Here is a 21,059-nt window from a genome sequence, read left to right on the forward strand (position 1 = left end):
AGCCCAAAGAGCGACTGTTAAATTTTAAGGAGTTTTGAGAACTGGTTGTAAAACACAGTCATTGCTAAAAATTAAATTATACAAACTTGCAATTAAATGAATTACTTTTAAAATAAAGGTAAAAAATCCTCACAATGCATCACTTCTTAATTATTTTACTATAATTTTTCTATTATCTATGCACTTGAGGTTATTATCTCCTACATCTATATGGTAGAAATACTATAGAACGGTGTGCTGCTATGCATCTTTTTCCTTCTCTATATTTCAGTGATGTCACATTGGTAACTTGAGTATTTGCACCTCAGAGCTCAACAAATGCTACAAGTCAGGGCTCCCTTACTCTTACTACATGAGAACTGGTTGTTAAACATCTATCAGCACACCACTGAACATAAGAAATAATGGTTTACACTGCTAGGTATATATCCAAGAGAACTGAAAACATATGTCCACAAAAATACTTGTACACAAATGTACGTAGCAGCATTATGTATAATACCAAAAAGTGGAACTAACTCAAATGTCCACCAACTAATGAATAGATAAATAAAATATGGTTTATCCATAAAATGGAATATTATTCAGGCATAAGAAGGGATGAAGGACTGATACATGTTCCAACATGGAGGAACATTGAAAACATTGTGCTGAGTGAAAGAAGCCAGACACAAAAAGCCATATATTACATGATTCTATTTATATGAAATACCCAGAATAGGTAAATCCATAGAGACAGAAAGTAGATTAATGGTTGCCAGGGGCTAGGGATAGGAGGAATGGGGAGATTTCTTCTGGGGATGATGAAAATGTTCTAAAATTAGATAGTGGTGATGGTTGCACAATTTTGTGAATATGCTAAAAACTATTGAATTGTATCTTTAAAATGATGAATTTTATTGTACACAAATCATATTTCAATAAAAAGAAAGGACTAAAGAAAGGTAGGCAGAGAAATTGCTATTCATGTTTGTAAATCTAAATAAATTCTGGCTGTTAAAACATCTAATGGGGGGGGGGGGTGAGTGGTTAAAAGTCAGTTGGAACTAAAATACTAAAAACCAAATTAAGTGGAAGATAGAGGGGGTGGAGAACAGAATTAAAGAACTCTAAAGTTCCTGAAATTTTCACAGTGTGCTAAAGATAGTGATTAACTTAACAATGTTAGGTTGAGTATGCACATTGATAACATAAGAACACCCACTGAAGGAATATAATTAGAATGTATAACTTCCAAACCACTAGTGAGACAAAAAAGGGAGTAAAGAAAACAACCAAAGTAAAAGAGGGCAGGGTAAGAGAATAAAGCAAATAAAACACATGGCAAAGGACAAAACAAAGGGGGAAAATATCCACAATATGTCATAAGAAGAAGAAATGTAAACATGCTTAAGAAAAGACAAAGATTCTCAGATTGGATTTTTAAAAATCCAGCTGTATGTTGGTTACAAGAATGCATTCAAAAGATAATGACACAGAAATGTTAAAAGGATGGGGGAAATATATTAGGCAAATACAAAATGAAATAATGCAACATTAATAGATTTTAGGCCAAAAAGCATTATTAGGGATAGAGTCAAATGCCTTAATGATAAAAGAGACAGTTCATCAGGAAGATATAATGACCAGCACATATTTGTACCAACTGGAAACATTGCCTCCAAAAATATAAGACAGAATTAAAAGGAGAAATGGACAAATCCACATAGTGGGAGATTTTGACACATCTTCCTCAGTAGCTGATAGAGGAAGAAGACAAACTATTTGTAAGGCTATAGAAAATTTGAACAACGCAAAGATCATTTTTTCTTTCCATCTTTCCATACATCCATTCCTGGGCCTTGAAAGTTCCTCCTCCCTGTAGCTATACACTGAGTAAATTGCCAAGCCTTGTGGATTCTCACTGTGCAGTGGGCTTGTTCCCTGCCAGTACACTTTCATCCTGGAGTTAGTTCTTTGGCTCAGGCTTTAGTTGTCTTGCCTGAACCATTGTAATTGGTTCCTAATTGACCCCCTATATTTATGCAGAACTGCCCAAATGACATGTGGTTCAGTACTTTTATGTTAACACTATACATTCTATTGTTGGATTAAGCCAGACCAAAGGTACTACAATATTTCAGTCCCAGTGGAGTCACTTTTACTGAACTGAGCTCTGGTGTGAAGCTATCGGCTATTTGGAGGGATGGTAAAGACAAAATCCTGGGAAACTCCCTCTGGCTGGTATATTATTCCAGGCACACAAAGTATCCTCTTTATGAGGAAATATTGCGAGGAAACATTCTGAAATCTGTACTTCGCTTATACAAGAGTTTGTATATATTTTATGGACACTAAATCATGTAACCAATATTTCCACTTTGCTAGGGTCACTAGAGAACTCACAGCCAAATTTGCTGGCTACTTTTTTTTTTTTTTTTTTTTTTTTTTAAGTATTTGTTTATTTATTTTTATTTATGGCTGTGTTGGGTCTTCGTTTCTGTGCGAGGGCTTTCTCTAGTTGCGGCAAGTGGGGGCCACTCTTCATCGCGGTGCGCGGGCCTCTCACTATCACGGCCTCTCTTGTTGCGGAGCACAGGCTCCAGACGCGCAGGCTCAGCAATTGTGGCTCACGGGCCTAGTTGCTCTGCGGCATGTGGGATCCTCCCAGACCGGGGCTCGAACCCGTGTCCTCTGCATTGGCAGGCAGATTCTCAACCACTGCGCCACCAGGGAAGCCCGCTGGCTACTTTTAACAAGTACAGAGTCCCCCCTTATCTGCTGTTTTGCTTTCTACAGTTTTAGATACCTGTGGTCAACTATGGTCAGAAAATACTCAACGGAAAATTCTAGAAATAAACAATTCATAAGGTTTTTTTTAAAGTAATTTAATATTTTATTTATTTATTTATTTTTGGCTGGGTTGGGTCTTTGTTGCTGCGTGCAGGCTTTCTCTAGTTGCGGCGAGCAGGGGCTACTTTTCGTTGCGGTGCGCAGGCTTCTCATTGCAGTGGCTTCTCTTGTTGCGGAGCTCAGGCTCCAGGCACACGGGCTTCAGTAGTTGCAGCACGCGGGCTCAGTAGTTGTGGCGCACGGATTTAGTTGCTCTGCAGCAAGTGGGATCTTCCCGGACCTGGGCTCGAACCCGTGTCCCCTGCATTGGCAGGCGGATTCTTAACCACTCCGCCACCAGGGAAGTCCAACAACTCATAAGTTTTAAATTGCACACTATTCTGAGTAGCTTGATGAAATCTTGTGCCGCCTGCTCTATTCCACCCAGGATCCCCAACCATTAATGTCGTCCACTCCTGACATCCAACCATCAACATTGTCATGATCTCAATGATCATCTCAGTAATCCAGTATCACTGGAGTAGATGATCCTCATCAATACATCAGAAAGTCAACAGTAGCCTAACAATACATCACAATGTCAACTTTATTCACCTCACTTCATCTCATCACATAGAGATTTTATCATCTCACATCATCACAAGAAGTGGGGTGAGTATAGTACAACAGGATATTTTGAGAGAGAACACATGCACATAATTTTTATTATAGTATATCATTATAATTGTTGTTTTGTTATTGGTTATTGTTGTTAATCTCTTACTGTGCCTAATTTATTAAACTTTATCATAAGTGTGTATGTATAGGTAAACAGTACATACAGGGTTTAGTATTATCCATGGTTTCAAGCATCCAGTGGGGGTCTTGGAATGTATCCCCTGTGAACAAGAGGGGGAGACTACTGTATTCAGAATAGTAATAGCCAATATTTATTGAATGCTTGCTCTGAACCAAGCACTGTTCCAAATGCTTTACATGTTAATCTATTTAATCCTCATCTCATTCCAATGAGATAGGACCATTATGATCCCCATTTAAAGATGAGGAAATGCAGGGGACACGGGTTCGAGCCCTGGTCTGGGAAGATCCCACATGCCGCGGAGCGGCTGGGCCCGTGAGCCACATTTACTGAGCCTGCGTGTCTGGAGCCTGTGCTCCGCAACAAGAGAGGCCGCGATAGTGAGAGGCCCGCGCACCGCGATGAAGAGTGGCCCCCGCTTGCCACAACTAGAGAAAGCCCTCGCACAGAAACGAAGACCCAACACAGCCATAAATAAAAATAAATAAATAAATAAATAAACATTTAAAGATGAGGAAATTGAGGCCCAGAAAGATTACATAACTGGCCAAGGGTTTATAGCTAGCAAGATGGAAAGCTAGAATTTGAATCCAGGCAGTCTTTTTTCCAGAGTCCATACTCTTAACCACTATATGATATTACCTCTTTAAGTTTTATGATATGCATGCCTGTGTTCTAATCATAACCCCTAGCTCTATTAATTTTCTATGCTTATACTGTTGCTTCTGGCCCAGATGTAGTAATAGGGTTTGGACTTACCTCTGGACAAAATGCATGAAACAACAGTTTTTAAGACATTGGATATCAGACAACTAAAGATAGTGATTCCTAAGAGACAGGAAGTAAGTGAAGTAAGCCCTCTGATTGTCCCTGCTTACCTCCTGGAGAGGATTTCCAGGCCATGGTACCAAGAGAGTAAACCGAGGCAGAGCCCAGTAGTTTCCCTGAGTTCAGGAGATGGAGTGAGGAATCTGGGCTGGTCAAGGTGGTGAGTTCACAGGGAAGAATGCCTAAAAGAAGAGAGGTGCACAAAAAGGAAGCTGTGGCTATCTGCTGAGGGTCCCCCTTGAGTCTTCAGCATGCATGTGAGGAAACTACCTGAAGCCAGAAAAAGAACCATCCAAAAGAATTAGAAGGAACAATTCTTGGAGATCACACAGGTCCAGTTCCTGTTCCCAGCATTCAGAGTGGCAAGGCATATTTCACAAGGCATCAGATCGGCTTTGCAACAATAGTGGGGCAAAATTAGCCCTAGGCTAATTTAGTACTCTAGTCCCAACTAACAAAGCTTAAAAGCTCTTTCCAAAAAGCCAGAGGGCCCATATAGAAGGAACCATGATGAGGGGGAAAAAAATCAGTCAATTTAAACTGACCAAGATAGGTAGAATGGATAGATAAGGACATTAAAATAGTTATAACTATATTCCACATGATCAAGAAGCTAGAGAAAAGAGTGAGCTTGTTAAATAGAGACATGGATGATATAAAAAAAAGACCCAAATCCCAGTAGTAACAAATGCAGTATCACCTGGAGCAAATGATCCTCATCAATACATCAGAAGGTCAATAGTAGCCTAACGATACATCACAATGTCAACTTCATTCACCTCACTTCATCTCATCACACAGAAAGACAGATAAGGACATTAAAATAGTTGTAACTATATTCCACATGATCAAGAAGCTAGAGAAAAGAGTGAGCTTGTTAAATACAGACATGGGCAATATAAAAAAGACCCAGGGACTTCCCTGGCAGTCCAGTGGTTAAGACTCCGTGCTTCCACTGTAGGGGGCATGGGTTCTATCCCTGGTTGGGGAACTAAGATCCTGCATACCACATGGCACGGCCAAAAATTTGAAAAAAAAAAGACCCAAATGCCAGTAGTAACAAACACAGCCAGTGTCCATGTCCTGGTTTCTAAATACCATTCTCCAATAAAAGGAACCAGCGTTCTTTAGAGAAATGGTTGATTGCAGATCTGGAACAGGGAAAACGCAAGATGATCCTAGAGCATAATGTAATAGTAGAAAGTAAGGAAGTGTTCAGAAAACGAAAGGATGGAGCATGTCAAAGAGACACAGAAATCAACCTGAAAGGGCATCCAATGGCCAAAGCTGGAACAATTTGACCAATAAAATAAATAACATAGTATTGGATTATAATCCAAAATATTAAATAAATATACATGAGTCCAAACTGATATTAACAAATAAATTGGGGAGAAAAGACAACTATTCCATATAGGAGAATTCTGAATAATATATGCAGATACTCCCCTCCATAGGAGGTAGAACTTAATCACTCCCCTCTCCTTGAGTGTGGCCTGAACTTAGTGATTTGCTTCTAAAGAACAGAGTATGGAAAGGGAAGAATAGTCACTTTACAGTAGGAAAATCTAGCAAAACTACCTTAACCAAGTGTTTAAAGATAACATCACCAATGATGTTGTGTGGATATCATGTGCCCTCTAATTTGATGTAATAAGGACCCTTCACCTCTATGTTATTCTTTCCCCAAACCCATAACCCCAGTCTAATCATGAGGAAAACATCAGACAAACCCAAATTAAGGATATTCTATAAAATACATGACCAGTACTCTTCAAAACTTTCAAAGTCATTAAAAACAAGAAAAGAGTTAGAAACTGTAATGGGTCAGAAGAGAACAGGAGACATAACAACTAAGTGAAATGTGATATCTTTAACTGGTTCCTGGAACAGAAAAAAAAGACATTAATGGAAAACTGTTGAAATCTGAATAAAATATGAAGTTTAGTTACTATTAATGTACCAATGTTGATATCAGTTTTGATAAGTGTACTATGGTAATGTAAGAAAATAACATTAGAAGAAACTGAAACTGGATGAGAAGCATATGGAATACTTTGAAAATTTTCTATGAATCTAAAATTATTCCAAAATTCAAAAGCTACTTTAAAAAACCCAAATCAAAGTTCTAGGGATAGAAACTACAATGTTTGAGATAAAAAATACATAAAATGGGATAAAAATAGATTAGATATTTCAGAAGAAAGGATTAGTAATTTGGAGACACAGCAATAAAAACTACACAAAAAGACACAACAAGATGGACTTCCCTGGTGGAGCAGTGGTTAAGAATCTGCCTGCCAATGCAGGTGACACGGGTTCCATCCCTGGTCCAGGAAGATCCCACATACCACGGAGCAACTGAGCCTGTAGGCCACAACTACTGAGCCTGCGCTCTAGAGCCCGCGTGCCACAACTACTGAAGCCCACTTGCCTAGAGCCCGTGCTCCGCAACGAGAAGCCACTGCAATGAGAAGCCCGCGCACCGCAATGAAGAGTAGCCTCCACTTGCTGCAACTAGAGAAAGCCCGGGAGCAGCAATGAAGACCCAACACAGCCAAAGATAATTAATTAATTAATTAATTCCAAAAAAAGACACAACAAGAGGAAAAAAAGACCAAAAAAATTGAATAGAGCATCATTGAGTTAAGGAACAACTTCAAGTGGCCTAACATACATGTAATTGAAGACCTTAAAGGAAGTAGAGGCAAAAAAATTCTTTTGAAGAAATAACAGCCATAAATTTTCCAAAAATGATGAAAACTTTAGGACCACAAATTCAAGAATCCCAGTGAACCCCAAGCAAAAGAAACAAGAAGAAAACTATACCAGGTCATATCTTAATAAAATTGCCAACGTCAGTGACAAAGAAAAAGTCTTAAGAGCAGCATGAGAGGAAACAGTACATACAGGGGAACAAAGATAAGAATTACAGCAGACTTTTCATCAAAAACAATGTAACCCAGAAGATAGTGAAGCAAAATCTTTAAGATACAGAAAGAAAAAAAAAAAAAAAATTGTTAACTTATAATTTGAAAATATCTTTCAAAAACAAATGTGAAAATGGGGAAAGAATAGTCTTCAACAAATGGTGCAAGGACAGCTGGCTATCCACATGCAAAAGAATGAAGGTGGGCACTTACCTCACACTATATACAACACAAACTCAAAATGGATCGAAGACCTAAATATAAGAGCTGAAACTATAAAACTCTTGGGAGAGAAGATAAGGAGAAATCTCCATGACTTTGTTTTTTGCAATGGTTTCTTAGCACAAGCAACCAAGGGAAAAAATAGAAAAATCAGACTTCATCAAAATAAAAAACTTTTGTGCATCAAAGGACACTATCAAGAAAGTAAAAAAAACAATCCATGGGAATTCCCTGGCAGTCCAGTTGTTAGGACTCTGCACTTCCACTGCAGGGAGCACTGGTTTGATCCCTGGTTGGGGAACTAAGATCCCACAAGCCGTGCAGGTTAGCCAAAAAATAAAATTAAAAAGTTTTTTTTTTAAAAAAGAAAAAGTAAAAATACAATCCACAAAATGGCAGAAAATATTTGTAAAGGATGTATCTGATCAGGGTTTAGTATCCAGAATATATAAAGAACTCTTACAACTCAACAACAAAAAGACAAATGACCCAGGACTTCCCTGGTGGCGCAGTGGTTAAGAATCTGCCTGCCAATGCAGGGGACACGGGTTTGAGCCCTGGTCCGGGAAGATCCCACATGCCACGGAGCAACTAAGCCCGTGTGCCACAACTACCGAGCCTGTGCTCTAGAGCCCATGAGCCACAACTAGTGAGCCCACATGCCACAACTACTGAAGCTGGCGCACCTAGAGCCTGTGCTCCACAACAAGAGAAGCCACTGCAATGAGAAGACTAGGCACTGCATTCAAGAGTAGCCCAGCTCGCCGCAACTAGAGAAAGCCCACGCACAGCAACAAAGAACTGACACAGACAAAAATAAATAAAATAATAAATTAAAAAAGACAAGTGACCCAAATAGAATGGGCAAAAGACTTGAACTGACATTTCTCCAAAGAAGATACACACAAGGGCCAAAAAATACATGAAAAGATGCTCAGCATCATTAGTTATTAGGGACATGTGAATCAAAACCACGAGATACCACTTCACACTCATTAGGATGGATATAGTAAGAAATGAAAAGTGTTGGAGAGAATGTGGAAAAATTGAATCCCTCACCTCGTACATTGTTGGTGGGAATGTAAAATGGTGCAGTTGTGGAAAATAGTCTGGTGGTTCCTCAATAAGTTAAACATATAATACCACATTACCCAGCAATTCCATTCCTAGATATGTACTCAGGAAAATTAAAAACAGATGTTTAGGGACTTCTCTGGTGGCGCAGTGGTTATGAATCCACCTGCCAACGCAGGGGACACGGGTTCCAGCCCTGGTCCAGGAAGATCCCACATGTTGCGGAGCAACTAAGCCCATGCGCCACAACTACTGAGCCCGCGCCTAGAGCCCATGCTCCACAACAAAAGAAGCCACGGCAATGAGAAGCCCGCGCACCGCAATGAAGAGTAGCCCCCACTTGTTGCAACTAGAGAAAGCCCGCATGTAGCAATGAAGACCCAAGGCAGTTAAAAATAAATAAATCAATTTATTAGGAAAAAACCAAAAAAACAGGTGTTTAAACAAAAACTTGTACACACGTGTTCATAGCAGCACCACTCATAAGAGTCAAAAGGTGGAAACACCCTAAATATCCATCAGACATTTAAACATCAACAGATAAACAAGAAGTGGTATATCAATACAACAGCCTATTACTCAGCCCTAAAACGTAATGAAGTTCTGATGCACGCTACAACATGGATGAATCTTGAAAACATTATGCTAAGTGAAAGAAGCCAGACACAGAGGTCACATATTGCATGATTCCATTTATTTGAAATGTCCAGAATAGGCCAATCCACAGAGACAGGAAGTTGATTAGTGGTTGCCAGGGGCTAGGGGAAAGGGGGTGAATGGGGAGTTACTGTTCAATGGATACAACGTTTCCTTTTGGAGTGTTCTGGAACTAGATAGCCGTGATGATTGCACAACACTGTGAATGTGCTAAATGCCACTGAAATGTACACTTTAAAATGGATAAAATGGTGAGTTTAATCAGAAATTTAAAGAAGCAATTTCCATAAGTCTATTCTTTCATTTATCTATCAAACATTTATTGAACAGCTCCAGGCAAGCTTTATTCTGGATGCAGGCAATACAGAGAAATCAGATGTGGTCTTGGCTTTTGAGTTCCTAGGTTGGTAGGGGAGGAAAAACATTCTGCAGACAATTAAGTTCAATTAAGTGTTAGGGTTTCCTTCACTTAAGAATGGGCATTGTACACTGTGGGGACCGCTTTGCCCTACAGAAGTGAGGGAGGGGTAGAGAACAGCAATGGTAAGGCTGAGGCTTGAGTGCGGAGTAGTTTTCCAGGTGGATGGCAGCAAGGATGGATTCGAGACAGCGGGTGTGACTTGAGCAGGCTCAAAAAGCTGGCATCAAAAAGCCTCTGGTTTTCAGCAAACTCCAAACTAAATAGCACGTGTGCAGCAGCACAGAGGGTGGACTTCAGGACAGTGACGTGAGAGGTGGGTGACCACCCTGTCTGGCTGCAGTAGGTGACGCTAAGACATGTTAGGGGAATGACCTGGACTTGACTGGATGTGAGAGTCAAAGGAAGTGTGATTCCAAGATTGGGCCACTTTGTTGGTAGTGGAAACTGCCAGTCCCTAAAGTGGGTCTGCAGGACATTCTGTTCTCAGGGGACGTGAAACTAGAATTTATACTCCTCCCCATCTTATGTGTTCTACTATTTTTTAATGATTTTTTTTTTTTGTATTTATATTTGAAACCTACTTCCCTTTTCTTTGGGCTTCCTCTGTTTTCCTGTTTGAAATATATGTTACTCTGGAAATGTCATGGCATAGTATAGTGGCATTTACAAGTGAAGTGTAAAGAATTTTCAGAACATCTAGAAACGCAAGTCTAGGGTTTAGGAATATAAGCCCTAACGATGTGATATCGTTCATGCCTTCAGACACTGTGTCATAAATATAAACACACCCGGAAATTTGAGACAGGATAGAAGAGATAGTTGAGAACTTTATTAGGATTTATGTGCCCAGATTTTTAAAAATATATATGAGAATTTTTTTTTAAAATAAATTTATTTATTTATTTTGGCTGCATTGGGTCTTCGTTGCTGTGCACGGGCTTTCTCTAGTTGCGGCGAGCGGGGGGGCTACTCTTTGTTTTGGTGCGTGGGCTTCTCATTGCGGTGGCTTCTCTTGTTACAGAGCACGGCCTCTAGGTGCACTGGCTTCAGTAGTTGCAGCACGCAGGCTCAGTAGTTGTGCCGCACGGGCTTAGTTGCTCCGTGGCATGTGGGATCTTCCCGGACCAGGGCTCGAACCCGTGTCCCCTGCACTGGCAGGCGGATTCTTAACCACTGTGCCACCAGGGAAGTCCCGATGAGAAATATTAAAAACACAAAACATAACACACTACTTGGGAAGAACATCTGGAAAAAATGAATGACAGAATTCCAACATTTACTTGTGAATACACAGTCCGGGAGAAGGACCAGGGGACCTGGACACCCCAGGAAAACTTGGAAAAACCTTTGCACCACCTTCTCTGTCATAAATATGTTCCCCCCAAACTGCATGTAAATCAGCTGTTGGTAAATCATATTTATCAAATGCAAGGGTGACCATTATTTTAAAGTTATCTTAAGAATGCATACTTTAGTAAAGGAAATTATTACCAATGGAGTAATGGAAAAAACCTCACTGGACTGAGAGAAATTCAAGGTCCTTCATTATTATCCTGGCTCTGCCACCAACTAGATGTGTGATTCAAGAAAATTCACTCAATCTCCCTGGGCCAATTTCCTCATCTAATCTGGGTTGTAATTCTGAATTTTCACTTATTAGATTCTTAAAGCAAGATACAGGGGTACTGGCCCACGGCCTAATGTCTAGTTTCTTCTGAAAGGTGATACTGCAGGACAGAACTGAGGGCCCTTTTACATAAGAGGAGCTGGGGATGGCAAGGCCAGCAGGCCAGTTACCAATGCTTTGTGTGTTTTGCCTCTTTATACTCCACTTTCTCATTCCCACAATCACCCTAACTGTGATGATAACAACTTTTGTTCCAAATTCTTTACAAAAGCTTGTTCCTTAGAGCTGTCCTCTGGGAGAGACTGACAGTCTAAGATAGGAGCCCATTCTCAGTGGTCTCTCCGCCTCCGGCCCTTTCCCTACCCCCACAAGGCCGGTACTGCCTAAGGGCAAGGGCTATACCCTCTGTGCCTAGTACAGGCCCAGGCCTAAAGAAGGAATTCAGTAAATGACTATTCACTGGATGTTTCTGAAGGAGAAAGCTGAGGCAGAGAGATGGGTCTGGTGAAATAACTGAATCCTAGGGGTGAACTTTTGGCTGCTTCTTTAAACATTTCTGAACTTCCCAAATTTTCCACAATGGGCAAAAATATATAGAAACCACAAGTATTAAACCCCCTTTTTCCAGGCTTTTAGTCAATGCCCTGGTTTCCCATAAATAATGTAAATTTTGTCCAGTTCTCCGATCTTTGGAACAGAACAAAGGTCACACATCTTTTCTTTAAGAGAAACAGCCAGTACAGTTTCCTAGTCCATTTTGCTTAAACAGCGAAGAAACAATGCATTTGTCTTTGTGGACAAATGCCATCTAGCTCCAAGCAAGGACCCCTGCCAACTGGCTTCAGAAAAGGTCATTTATCAACAGTGTTTAGGCACCACCTTGATTAATCTGCCATACAGGAAGTATAAAACACATCTGTAAGCATTCTTTTGTCTTCTTAAGCAAAATAGGTTTAGGCCATATTAACTCGCAAGAGGTAGAAGGCAATGGGTCAGGCCTTTCACTGATTACTACCATGCTGTAGACTAATCAGGAACTGTTAGGAAGACTGAAGAAGCAAAGGAAATTACTCTCTATTGAGTACTTACTACATGCCAGATATTGTGCTGGGCACCCCATATACAGTATTTTAATGTAAGCCTCACATCTAACAATCACTATCTAACATACTGTATTTTCACTCATTTATCTTTTTTCTTGTCTGTTTCCCCCACTTAAATGTAAGCTTATAAGAAGAAACATTTTTTTTGTCTTGTTCACTGCTGTATCCTCAGTGTCTAGAACAGGGTCAGATACATATAAACAATATATGTATATATATACATATATACAATACATACATACATTTATATATATGTATATATATATATATACACATACATACATTTATATATATACATATATACAATACATACATACATACATATATATACATACATACAATACATACATTTTATATACATATAAACAATCAATAAATATTTGTTGAATGAACAAAGTGAACATCTCCAGGTTTTATTATTCTCCTTTTATGGATGAGTAACCTGAAGTGCTCCAGTGGTGCAAATGAACTGCCCAAAGTCCCATGGCTTGTTAAGGAGCAGGACTAAAACCCCAGTCTCTCTCCTTTGTTCTTTCTATAGACCAAGAGACTTAGACCTTGAAGAACTTTTCCAGCTTGACAAATCTGTAACCTAGATGCCTATAAAACATGTATTTACTTTGGGTACTCATTTGAAAATCTGAAATTTCACCGAGGAGATATATTTGGCATTTTAATGATAAACATTTTGCTAAAGTAACAATGGAAGACACATTTCCCCAACAGAACAACAATTTCATCTATGGATGGACAGGAATTATCTACATCATTTCATACCTGAAAATCCTGTGAATGATTACTCTTCAGATATAAATAAAAGCACAGTAATTCTGGACACCAACAAAAACATTTGCAAACTTTCAAGTTTCCTAAGTTACATCATTAAGATGACTATTGATATTCATGTGGTATTCTCAGTGTGGAATATCAAATACTCCCATGTACATCCGTGTTGAGTGTCCCAGCATGGGAGGAGGTAGACTCCGCACATCGAAAGCCATTCCTATCCTAAAGAAATTATATGGGAAGCTCAAGGATTCTTCAGAGAATCAGTTGTAATAAAACCCATGTCAAGAATATTCATTTTGTATGAGAGAATGCAAGAATAAGGTTAATTTTACCCAGGAGAGTGCTTCAAATCCTTTCCATTTGTCAGAATATACTTGATCCATATGTGCTCATTTACCTCCCTAGGACCACATAACAGGAACATGCCATTTGTGGTGTCTTCTCATATCACTTGGGATTTCTGTAGGGATTCTGATCCACTTCTCCTTTGGGGAAGGCCCCTTTCCCTTCTGTTCCACTCCTGCTACCAATACAATAGTATCATACAGTCTCCATGTGGACCCAGCCAGTTAATTGTTCCTGGACCAGACTAATGGTTTGGCCCCATTCTCTCCATTGCCAACTTTTGGTGCTATTGTTTTATTCTGATAATAGAAGTATTAATATTTTAGAAAAATATTTTTGGATTTATGTATATAATTTTGTATGTCACTCTTTTCACTTGTAAGTATTTTGCCATGCTGTTTTAACACTTCACAAACATTAATTATAATGACTGCATACTAGTCTATAGTATCGTCATAGTGTAATTTACTTAACCAATTTTCTACTGTTGGACTTCTGGATTGTTAAAACATAAACTTTGCCCACATTTCAGACTATTTCTTTAGGACAGATTCCCAGAAGTAAAATTAGAGGATCAGAAGTTATAAACATTTTTAAGGCTCCTGATACATACTGCCAAATTGCTTTTCAGAAAGCTGCTGCCAATTTACACTTCCAACATTGCCAGCGTGTTTTTCTACCAATATAGATTGGTCTAAAGGATAATAAAATTTAAGTGGAACATACAGTCCTTAAATTATTAATGCAGCTGGAGAGGCATCATGACCACAGCAGAGAGGCCTGTGGCAAAGGTCAAACCTTTTTCCAGGTATGCAATTAACAATGAGTTAGTGTGAGCACATGGAACAGAAGTTTTACAAGAGTGAACAGCAATATAATTAGATTTCAGACTGTCAAATCTAAGGCTTGTGTCTGCTTTGTCTGTTGCTGTACCCCAGCACATAGGACACTGCCTGGCACATAGAGCCACTCGATAAAAATTTGCTGAATTAACACAGAATCTCCTTTCAGATGCAGTTTTTCAGCAGCTGTAGGATTTAGCCACTCCTGGATTCAAAGGAAACATGACTGGCTGGATTAAACACCCTTGCAAAGGTCTTTTCAATCCTGAGATTCTATTTCAACTTTGGAAAATCAGTTTAAATGAAGGTGACACAATATGGCACTCTTTAGGAGAAAAACAAGTAAACATATCTAAAAGAACATAGCTTGGTACCAGTTGCCAATATATATATATAATTTTTTTACAAGCATGCAAAAAAATATAATGCAATGAGTTTTGTCACCTCCATATTAGTCACTTTCATAGGTGATAACAAACTTATCCAAATGCTGCTCATGGTCAAGGCAATTTTGGAATTACCTTCAGTTCATTCTGTTATCACTGGTTATAACTTGGCACCATTTTCAGTATTGCCAATTTTTTCTGGAAATATTACAAGGGCAAAATATAGGTAGTAGTTTGTGTATTATAATTTTTAGCCGAGAACAGCACAAAACTTATTTTGTGAATCAAAATACGGTCAAGGTAATACAGTCAATCATTCAGCTCTAGTTCACGCTCCTGGCACCATAAAGACTACCTTCAATATTCCACAATTTCTATAGTAGTAAATTGTCAGACATTGCCAGATCAGTTTGGCATTAACAATGTTACCGATGGATCAATCACCTGTCATTTTTATATACACATTTTATATACATTAGACGAGGGGTCAGAAAACTATGGTCCATGGACCAAATCTGGCCCACCATCTGTTTTTCTATGAACTGCAAGCTAAGAATTTTTAAAATATTCTCAGTGGTTTGAAAAAAATATTTTGTGACATGCGAAAACTATATGAAATTTAAATCCCCGTATCCATAAATGAAGTCTTATTAGGACATAGCCATGCTGATCTGTTTCCATATTAGCTATGTCTGGTTTTGCATTAAAATGTTGAGAAATTACACTAGCCACTGTATGGCCCACACAGCCTAAGACATTTCCTTTACAGAAGAAGTTTGCTGACCTCTTCACTAAATCCAAGTGGGACCTAAGAAGTACTAAAGTTTCCCACTACAGATTTTTTGTTTCTGGATATTAATACTGGGAGAAGGGTGATGCAACTGGGACAGTATTTGCAAGGATCTGATAAGACAGAGACTAGAGAAGATAAATATGAGTGCTGCCTCAAATAGGATGTAAAAGCCTGGCAGAATCTGAGGGGTCTGATCCAACTAAGAAGGAGTTGGAGAACGCAGGGTTACATACACAATCCCAGCAGCAAAGAAGACTCTTATTGAGCCACATAGGACCCTGGTGACCAATCCCAAGGAGCCTAGTGAGACTTGCTGGCAATGAGGTCTGTAAATGGCAGGCTGGCTGATCAGTACATGTGATACAGTGACAGTTCCCAATAGTACCCCATTCCTGTACTAGATATCCTCAAGTCATTTAGCACCCAGATTTATCCGGGCATCTCCAAAGTCTGAACTCTAAGAAATGGATCTGAAGGGAAGACTCTGGAAAGCAGGCCCCAGGTACACATTCTTCCCAAACAATAACATTTCAGTGAGAACTCAGAGCCAGGGGCAGAATTCAGAAGACTGCAGAACTACCCACGTTTTTCGAAATCAAAGATTGGTGAATATTTTATTCTTTCTGTTTTTGATCATTACCAGTGGGACAGGTGGAAGGTGGGATGATGGGTGGAGAACGGACTGGATAAACTCAAGGATGGAATGATCTGCCCTGGAAAGTGTTTATTCCTCCCAGACTTCCAGCTGTAGTGTATACCATTCCATGTGGATTTTGAACCAGAATGGGGAAGGGGAAGGTCAGCCTGAGACCCAGAGAGATTCCTTGACTGTGTGTTTAGCTTGAGAATTATGGTCAAGGTTTGCAGATGGCCAGCTCTCTTCCTGACATCCTACAGAGAGCCAGGCTTCATCTCTTATGGTTAGATGGAGCTTCTCCTGCCAGGGAAAATAGAGTTGCTGGGAGAGTGCGATTTTCATATTATATCTCTGAAAAACTTTCATAACTCCTGAGTACTAGAGGTAACCAAATTGCCTCAAGAAACTGGTAATACTGGTTGCCTCTGGGGAGTGGAACCCCTGGTGACTAAGGGTGAGAGGGAGCTTTTTTGTTCCTTCCCAGTGTGCCCCTTATATATGAAGGCAATCTGGGGCCAGGGATGGAGCAATTTCTTTACTCAAGACTATAGGGCTGGGAATTCCCTGGCGGTCCAGTGGTTAGGGCTCTGTGCTCTCACTGCTGAAGGCCCGGGTTCAGTCCCTAGTTGGGGAACTAAGATCCCACAAGCTGCGTGGCACTGCCAAAAAAAACCCCAAAAAACAAAAAAAACAAAAGACTATAGGGCTGAAGTGGGGACGTGGAAGAGGAATATAAAAATCAGAAGAGAGAAAAGTTGCAGTTGAGTGGAAAACCATGACCAAAAGGGGAATTCAAGGACAGCACACCAAAGTGGCCAAAAGCAGCTATTGGAGGGTGCGGTCCAGAATCAGAAAACAAAGCCCAGGGAAACAGAAGAGCAAGAGCAAACTGGAGAATAAACTGAGCGATATCTGAGAAAAGTCAAGGACAAGGGCCTAGGGCATGATGGGTGGAACCCTGAGATTACAGGATCAAAATTCTCAAGAGGCCTAGGCAGCAAGGTGCAGGCCGGGAAAAATTCATGTCAGAAATAAAACAGATTTGGCGGGTGGACACATAAGGGGTACTGTTACATGAGAACTCTCTTGTCTGAGGACACTCTTTTGAGATTATGCTCTAAACTGGTGTGTAGAGATTCTGAGCAGCCATGTGTGAATGGTTTGCTCTGCATGAATATTTTTACTTCCCTCCAAACTTGAGGCTTCCTAGGGTTTATTATCATCTTATTGAATATTTTCTGAGAAGCCTTGCAAATGGGCAATGGGTTCAGGTAGTGCAGTTCAACCTGACTACCGCCCAGGACATGATCTAAGGTAATAAGTTAAGCCCTTTTCATTACAGCTACTTGTAACAATTTGAATTCACCCTCCTGATTACCTGCTTCTGGTTGCTTTGTGTCCAAACCCTGTCTGGGACAACATGGCTTCCAGTACCCTACTCTCCAACATGGTCTTGGTCCAGCATCTTTGGCACGGTCACTCCAGCCCTGTTTACAGGACAGGAATAAATCTAGAAATAAGTTCTCTCAGGACCTCTGTGTTATCACAGATTGGAAATAATGCCTGTAGGTACTGTTGTGGGAACCTGGCCTGGGCATAGGGGCATACAATTCTGCAACAATTACCCCCTGGGCTGAGCAAGGATTAATATTGGTTCAGTCACCAAGTTGCCAGCTGTGGCGGCTTTCTTCCAGAAGTGCATTGTCCCTGTTGCAAAGGCCTCATGGGGAGCCCAGGGCCTTATCCGATGCAGGAAGATGTAATGATCCTGAGATGGAATGTCTAGAAATTGCTAAGTAGGCAGACGTTTGTGAGCTGTTGCTTGGTTTGAGAACTTTCCTGAACAATATCTTTTATTTGTGAGATAAGGTCTAAGTTTCAGAGTGCCTCAAAGCTGACAGGTATTAGTGGGAAACATGTTATTTTTTGAAGGTGATAGTGAAAAGAACTAAAAACAGCTGTGTTGAATAAATGTTAGGCCTCTACTATCAACCAATACTGTTTACTAACTTACCAGTTAAATAATAGGAATGTAAAAATCCTTGGGTTAAAACATAGACATTGGCCAATCCTGTGAAATGCTGTTGCTAATCATTCCCCCCACCCAACACACACACACACACACACACACACTCCTCCACCAGGCGTTCTGAGATGTTTCCAGTCTATGTGGTATTACTTGGAACCCAATTGGGAAAAGTTCCATTCCATAAACCCTGGCAGAGAGCCAGAAAGAGATAAAGGAGTCTAAACTAGGAAGGACTGCTTTTTTGAGGGTTTGATGAGAAAATTAGATAATCAAATAAGTAGGCTATTATAAACCTATCCACAGACTCGGGGGAAGCAATTTATAAACTACTAGCATAGAGTTGGGGGCGGAGGGAGGAAGCAAATCATCCCAAATTATTTATCTTCTGTATAACACCATTATCTTCCTCTTTGGACTTTGCTATTTCAGCCAACAGTGCCCTCATTTTCCTACTGATGGAGGTTCGGAGCCTCATGCTGTTCCACCTGCCTGGGAAGCAGGCTCTAATTTCCTAGCCTCCTTGTCTCATCCTTCCTTACGGATCCAGCCCAGGAACCACCTTATCCATGGAGTCCACCCAGCCCTTGGTGATCTTATTTCATAATGTCACACTGTCAATGCTCAGCAGCGTTCTAAACACTGCAGGTGCTCAAAAAAAACACCTGACAAGTTTGATATTAGTTACTAAAAACAGGCTGCTGTGTGGGAATCAGCACGTAGGCAGCAGACTCCCTTAATTCAAGGTCTAGAGTGTCACCTTGTCTTCCTCCTCACATATCACAGCCTGGACCTGAGTGCCCTGGTTTCTACTTTCCAGGACCAGATCCTCCTCCTCCATCAGAGGGGATACACCCAAATGAGGGGGGGCGGGGTTCCAAAGCACAAGACTAGAATGAAACAAACCCAGGACTTCTGTGAGGGGTAGGTCTGTGAGAAGGTCAGGATGGGTGGCCAACCCCTGAGTTCTGAGGGGCTCCCACTGAGTCATTTGGGAGGGATCGGCCCTTAGCGTTGCTCAGTATGTCAGTATGCCACTGCCTTCTGTACCATACCTCAGGCCCTGACTGTGAAGCAGGCTGGAACTGTAGGCCTTCTTTTGGGGTCCTCCCAGCAGAGTATGCCTCCCTGGGCACAGAGAGAGAGACTCCAAGAGGTCCTGCTCCCACTTTTCATTCGTATGATCCCCTGAGGCAGAATACTGAGAACAAAGGAAGAGGACAGCCACAACAAGCTAAGGTCTGGACAGTGAAGAAAAAACTTAAGGAAAAAAAAAAAAAGAAAAAAGAAAAATCAAGCACAAGCAAGTACCAGAAGTCAACAGCCAATAGTTCTTCAAAGTTGTGGAGAACAGCAAGGAAGATGGCCCAAGAGTCCAGCAAAGAGTAAGTAGCAGGGCCATGACATGTAGAGAGGAGTCGTAAAGAAGCTGAAAATAGATGAGCAGCAAATGAAGGTGCCTAACCACCGTGAGGCAGCTTTCTAGTTTGGGTTCAGCTACCCCAGATTCCTTTCACCACGGTGCCTGAGCCGCCCTGCTGGGAAGGCTCGTTGAAGATGAAGTCTGCAGCAGCTAGCTGGAAGGATGGATTTTGGGATGGGATACAGGCAGAGGCATTTCCCCACCAGCTTCGCCCTGGAGATGACTCGATGGTTCAGAACTTGTTACTTTTTCCCTCACACATGAGCTATTTTTCCTAGTTTCCTTTGAATGATCAGACCGAAAGTCAAGTTTTCGAGGTTGAGGCTCATCCTTCAAAATACCCGATATAACTTTTGCAGATACCTTCCTCATATTCAAGTTTTCTTTCAGAATGAGCCTAACGGTTTCTTTATCTAAATTTAACTCTTCAGCCATCATCCTCACAGTTAACTGCCTATTCGAACAAACCAAGTCCTTGACCTTCTGGATATTTTCATCCGTCCGGTGGGTGACTGGACGACCACTTCGGGCATCATCTCGAATGTCTTCCCGCCCTTCTTTAAACCTTTTGTGCCAGTCGAAAACTCTGGCCCTTGACATGACTTCATTCCCATAAGCTTCTTTTAAAAGATGGTGGGTTTCACTTGCAGACTTGTTCAATTTCACGCAGAATTTGATACTAATCCTTTGTTCTAGATATCGGTCACTCATTTTGGCACTCAAATAACACAGGAACGTTAAAAGGCCACGACTGTGAGGGGAAGACAGAGGGACCAATCTCTATAGGGCTGCAGGTGGAATCATGTCGCTATTCTTGCCTCATCAGGGAAGAGTAATTGCTTTTCTGAGTTTCAGCCCCTCGGCTTCCAATCTAGAAGCTAACGGGGCCAAAGAGTAGCTGCAAAGCTGGGGGAAATGAAAGCTCTTACAACCCACGTCTGCGTCCAACTCCGCGGCACGGAGATCTGCTGGGGGTGTGCAAACCAGTTACGAAGGCCGTCCCGTTCCGCGGCCCTTAAGAGTCTATGGCGATTTCCGCAATAAAAGCCTATGTGGTGTTAATTTAAGCAAGCAAGAAGCGATGCACCGGTGATGTAACGTGCAAGCTCGCCCCAGATCTGCAGAAACCCGCGCACGCCAAACCTACCGGACCTGCCCCGGGATCCGACGTTCTAGAGTCCGGGGAGACACGCCCGCACGCGCCATTCCCTCCACTCTCGGGGTAGGCCGTGCGCAGGCGCACTGCGGCAGCCTGGGCCAGGCCCCGCCTCGCCTCCGCCTCGCCACGCCCGAGCAGGCGCGTATCCTTGCGCGTGCCCGCCCGC

General features: G+C 41.2%; 1 protein-coding gene and 1 long non-coding RNA gene across 3 annotated transcripts in view; both read right to left on the reverse strand.

Annotated features, from left to right (window-relative positions):
• LOC137772528 (uncharacterized) overlaps positions 1 to 20,956 on the reverse strand; it is a 49,866-nt gene extending 28,910 nt beyond the window's left edge. For both annotated transcript variants that reach the window (XR_011075491.1, XR_011075492.1), the window contains exons 1-2: positions 20,882 to 20,956; positions 4,510 to 4,641 (exon numbers count right to left, since the gene is read on the reverse strand). This is a non-coding gene — a long non-coding RNA (uncharacterized lncRNA). The remainder of the gene's footprint in view (positions 1 to 4,509; positions 4,642 to 20,881) is intronic.
• Positions 19,520 to 20,799, reverse strand: GVQW3 (GVQW motif containing 3). Its single transcript, XM_068556489.1, has one exon. The coding sequence runs from the start codon at positions 20,443 to 20,445 to the stop codon at positions 19,885 to 19,887; it is 561 nt and encodes a 186-aa protein (XP_068412590.1). The 5' UTR covers positions 20,446 to 20,799; the 3' UTR covers positions 19,520 to 19,884.
• Positions 20,957 to 21,059: the final 103 nt, after the last annotated feature.

The sequence above is a fragment of the Eschrichtius robustus genome, chromosome 11 (genome assembly GCF_028021215.1).
Source record: "Eschrichtius robustus isolate mEscRob2 chromosome 11, mEscRob2.pri, whole genome shotgun sequence".
NCBI lineage: Eukaryota > Metazoa > Chordata > Mammalia > Artiodactyla > Eschrichtiidae > Eschrichtius > Eschrichtius robustus.

Excerpts from the sequence above, each read along its gene's own strand:
- GVQW3 (XM_068556489.1), bottom strand. The coding sequence starts at position 20,445 with ATGAGTGACCGATATCTAGAACAAAGGATTAGTATCAAATTCTGCGTG.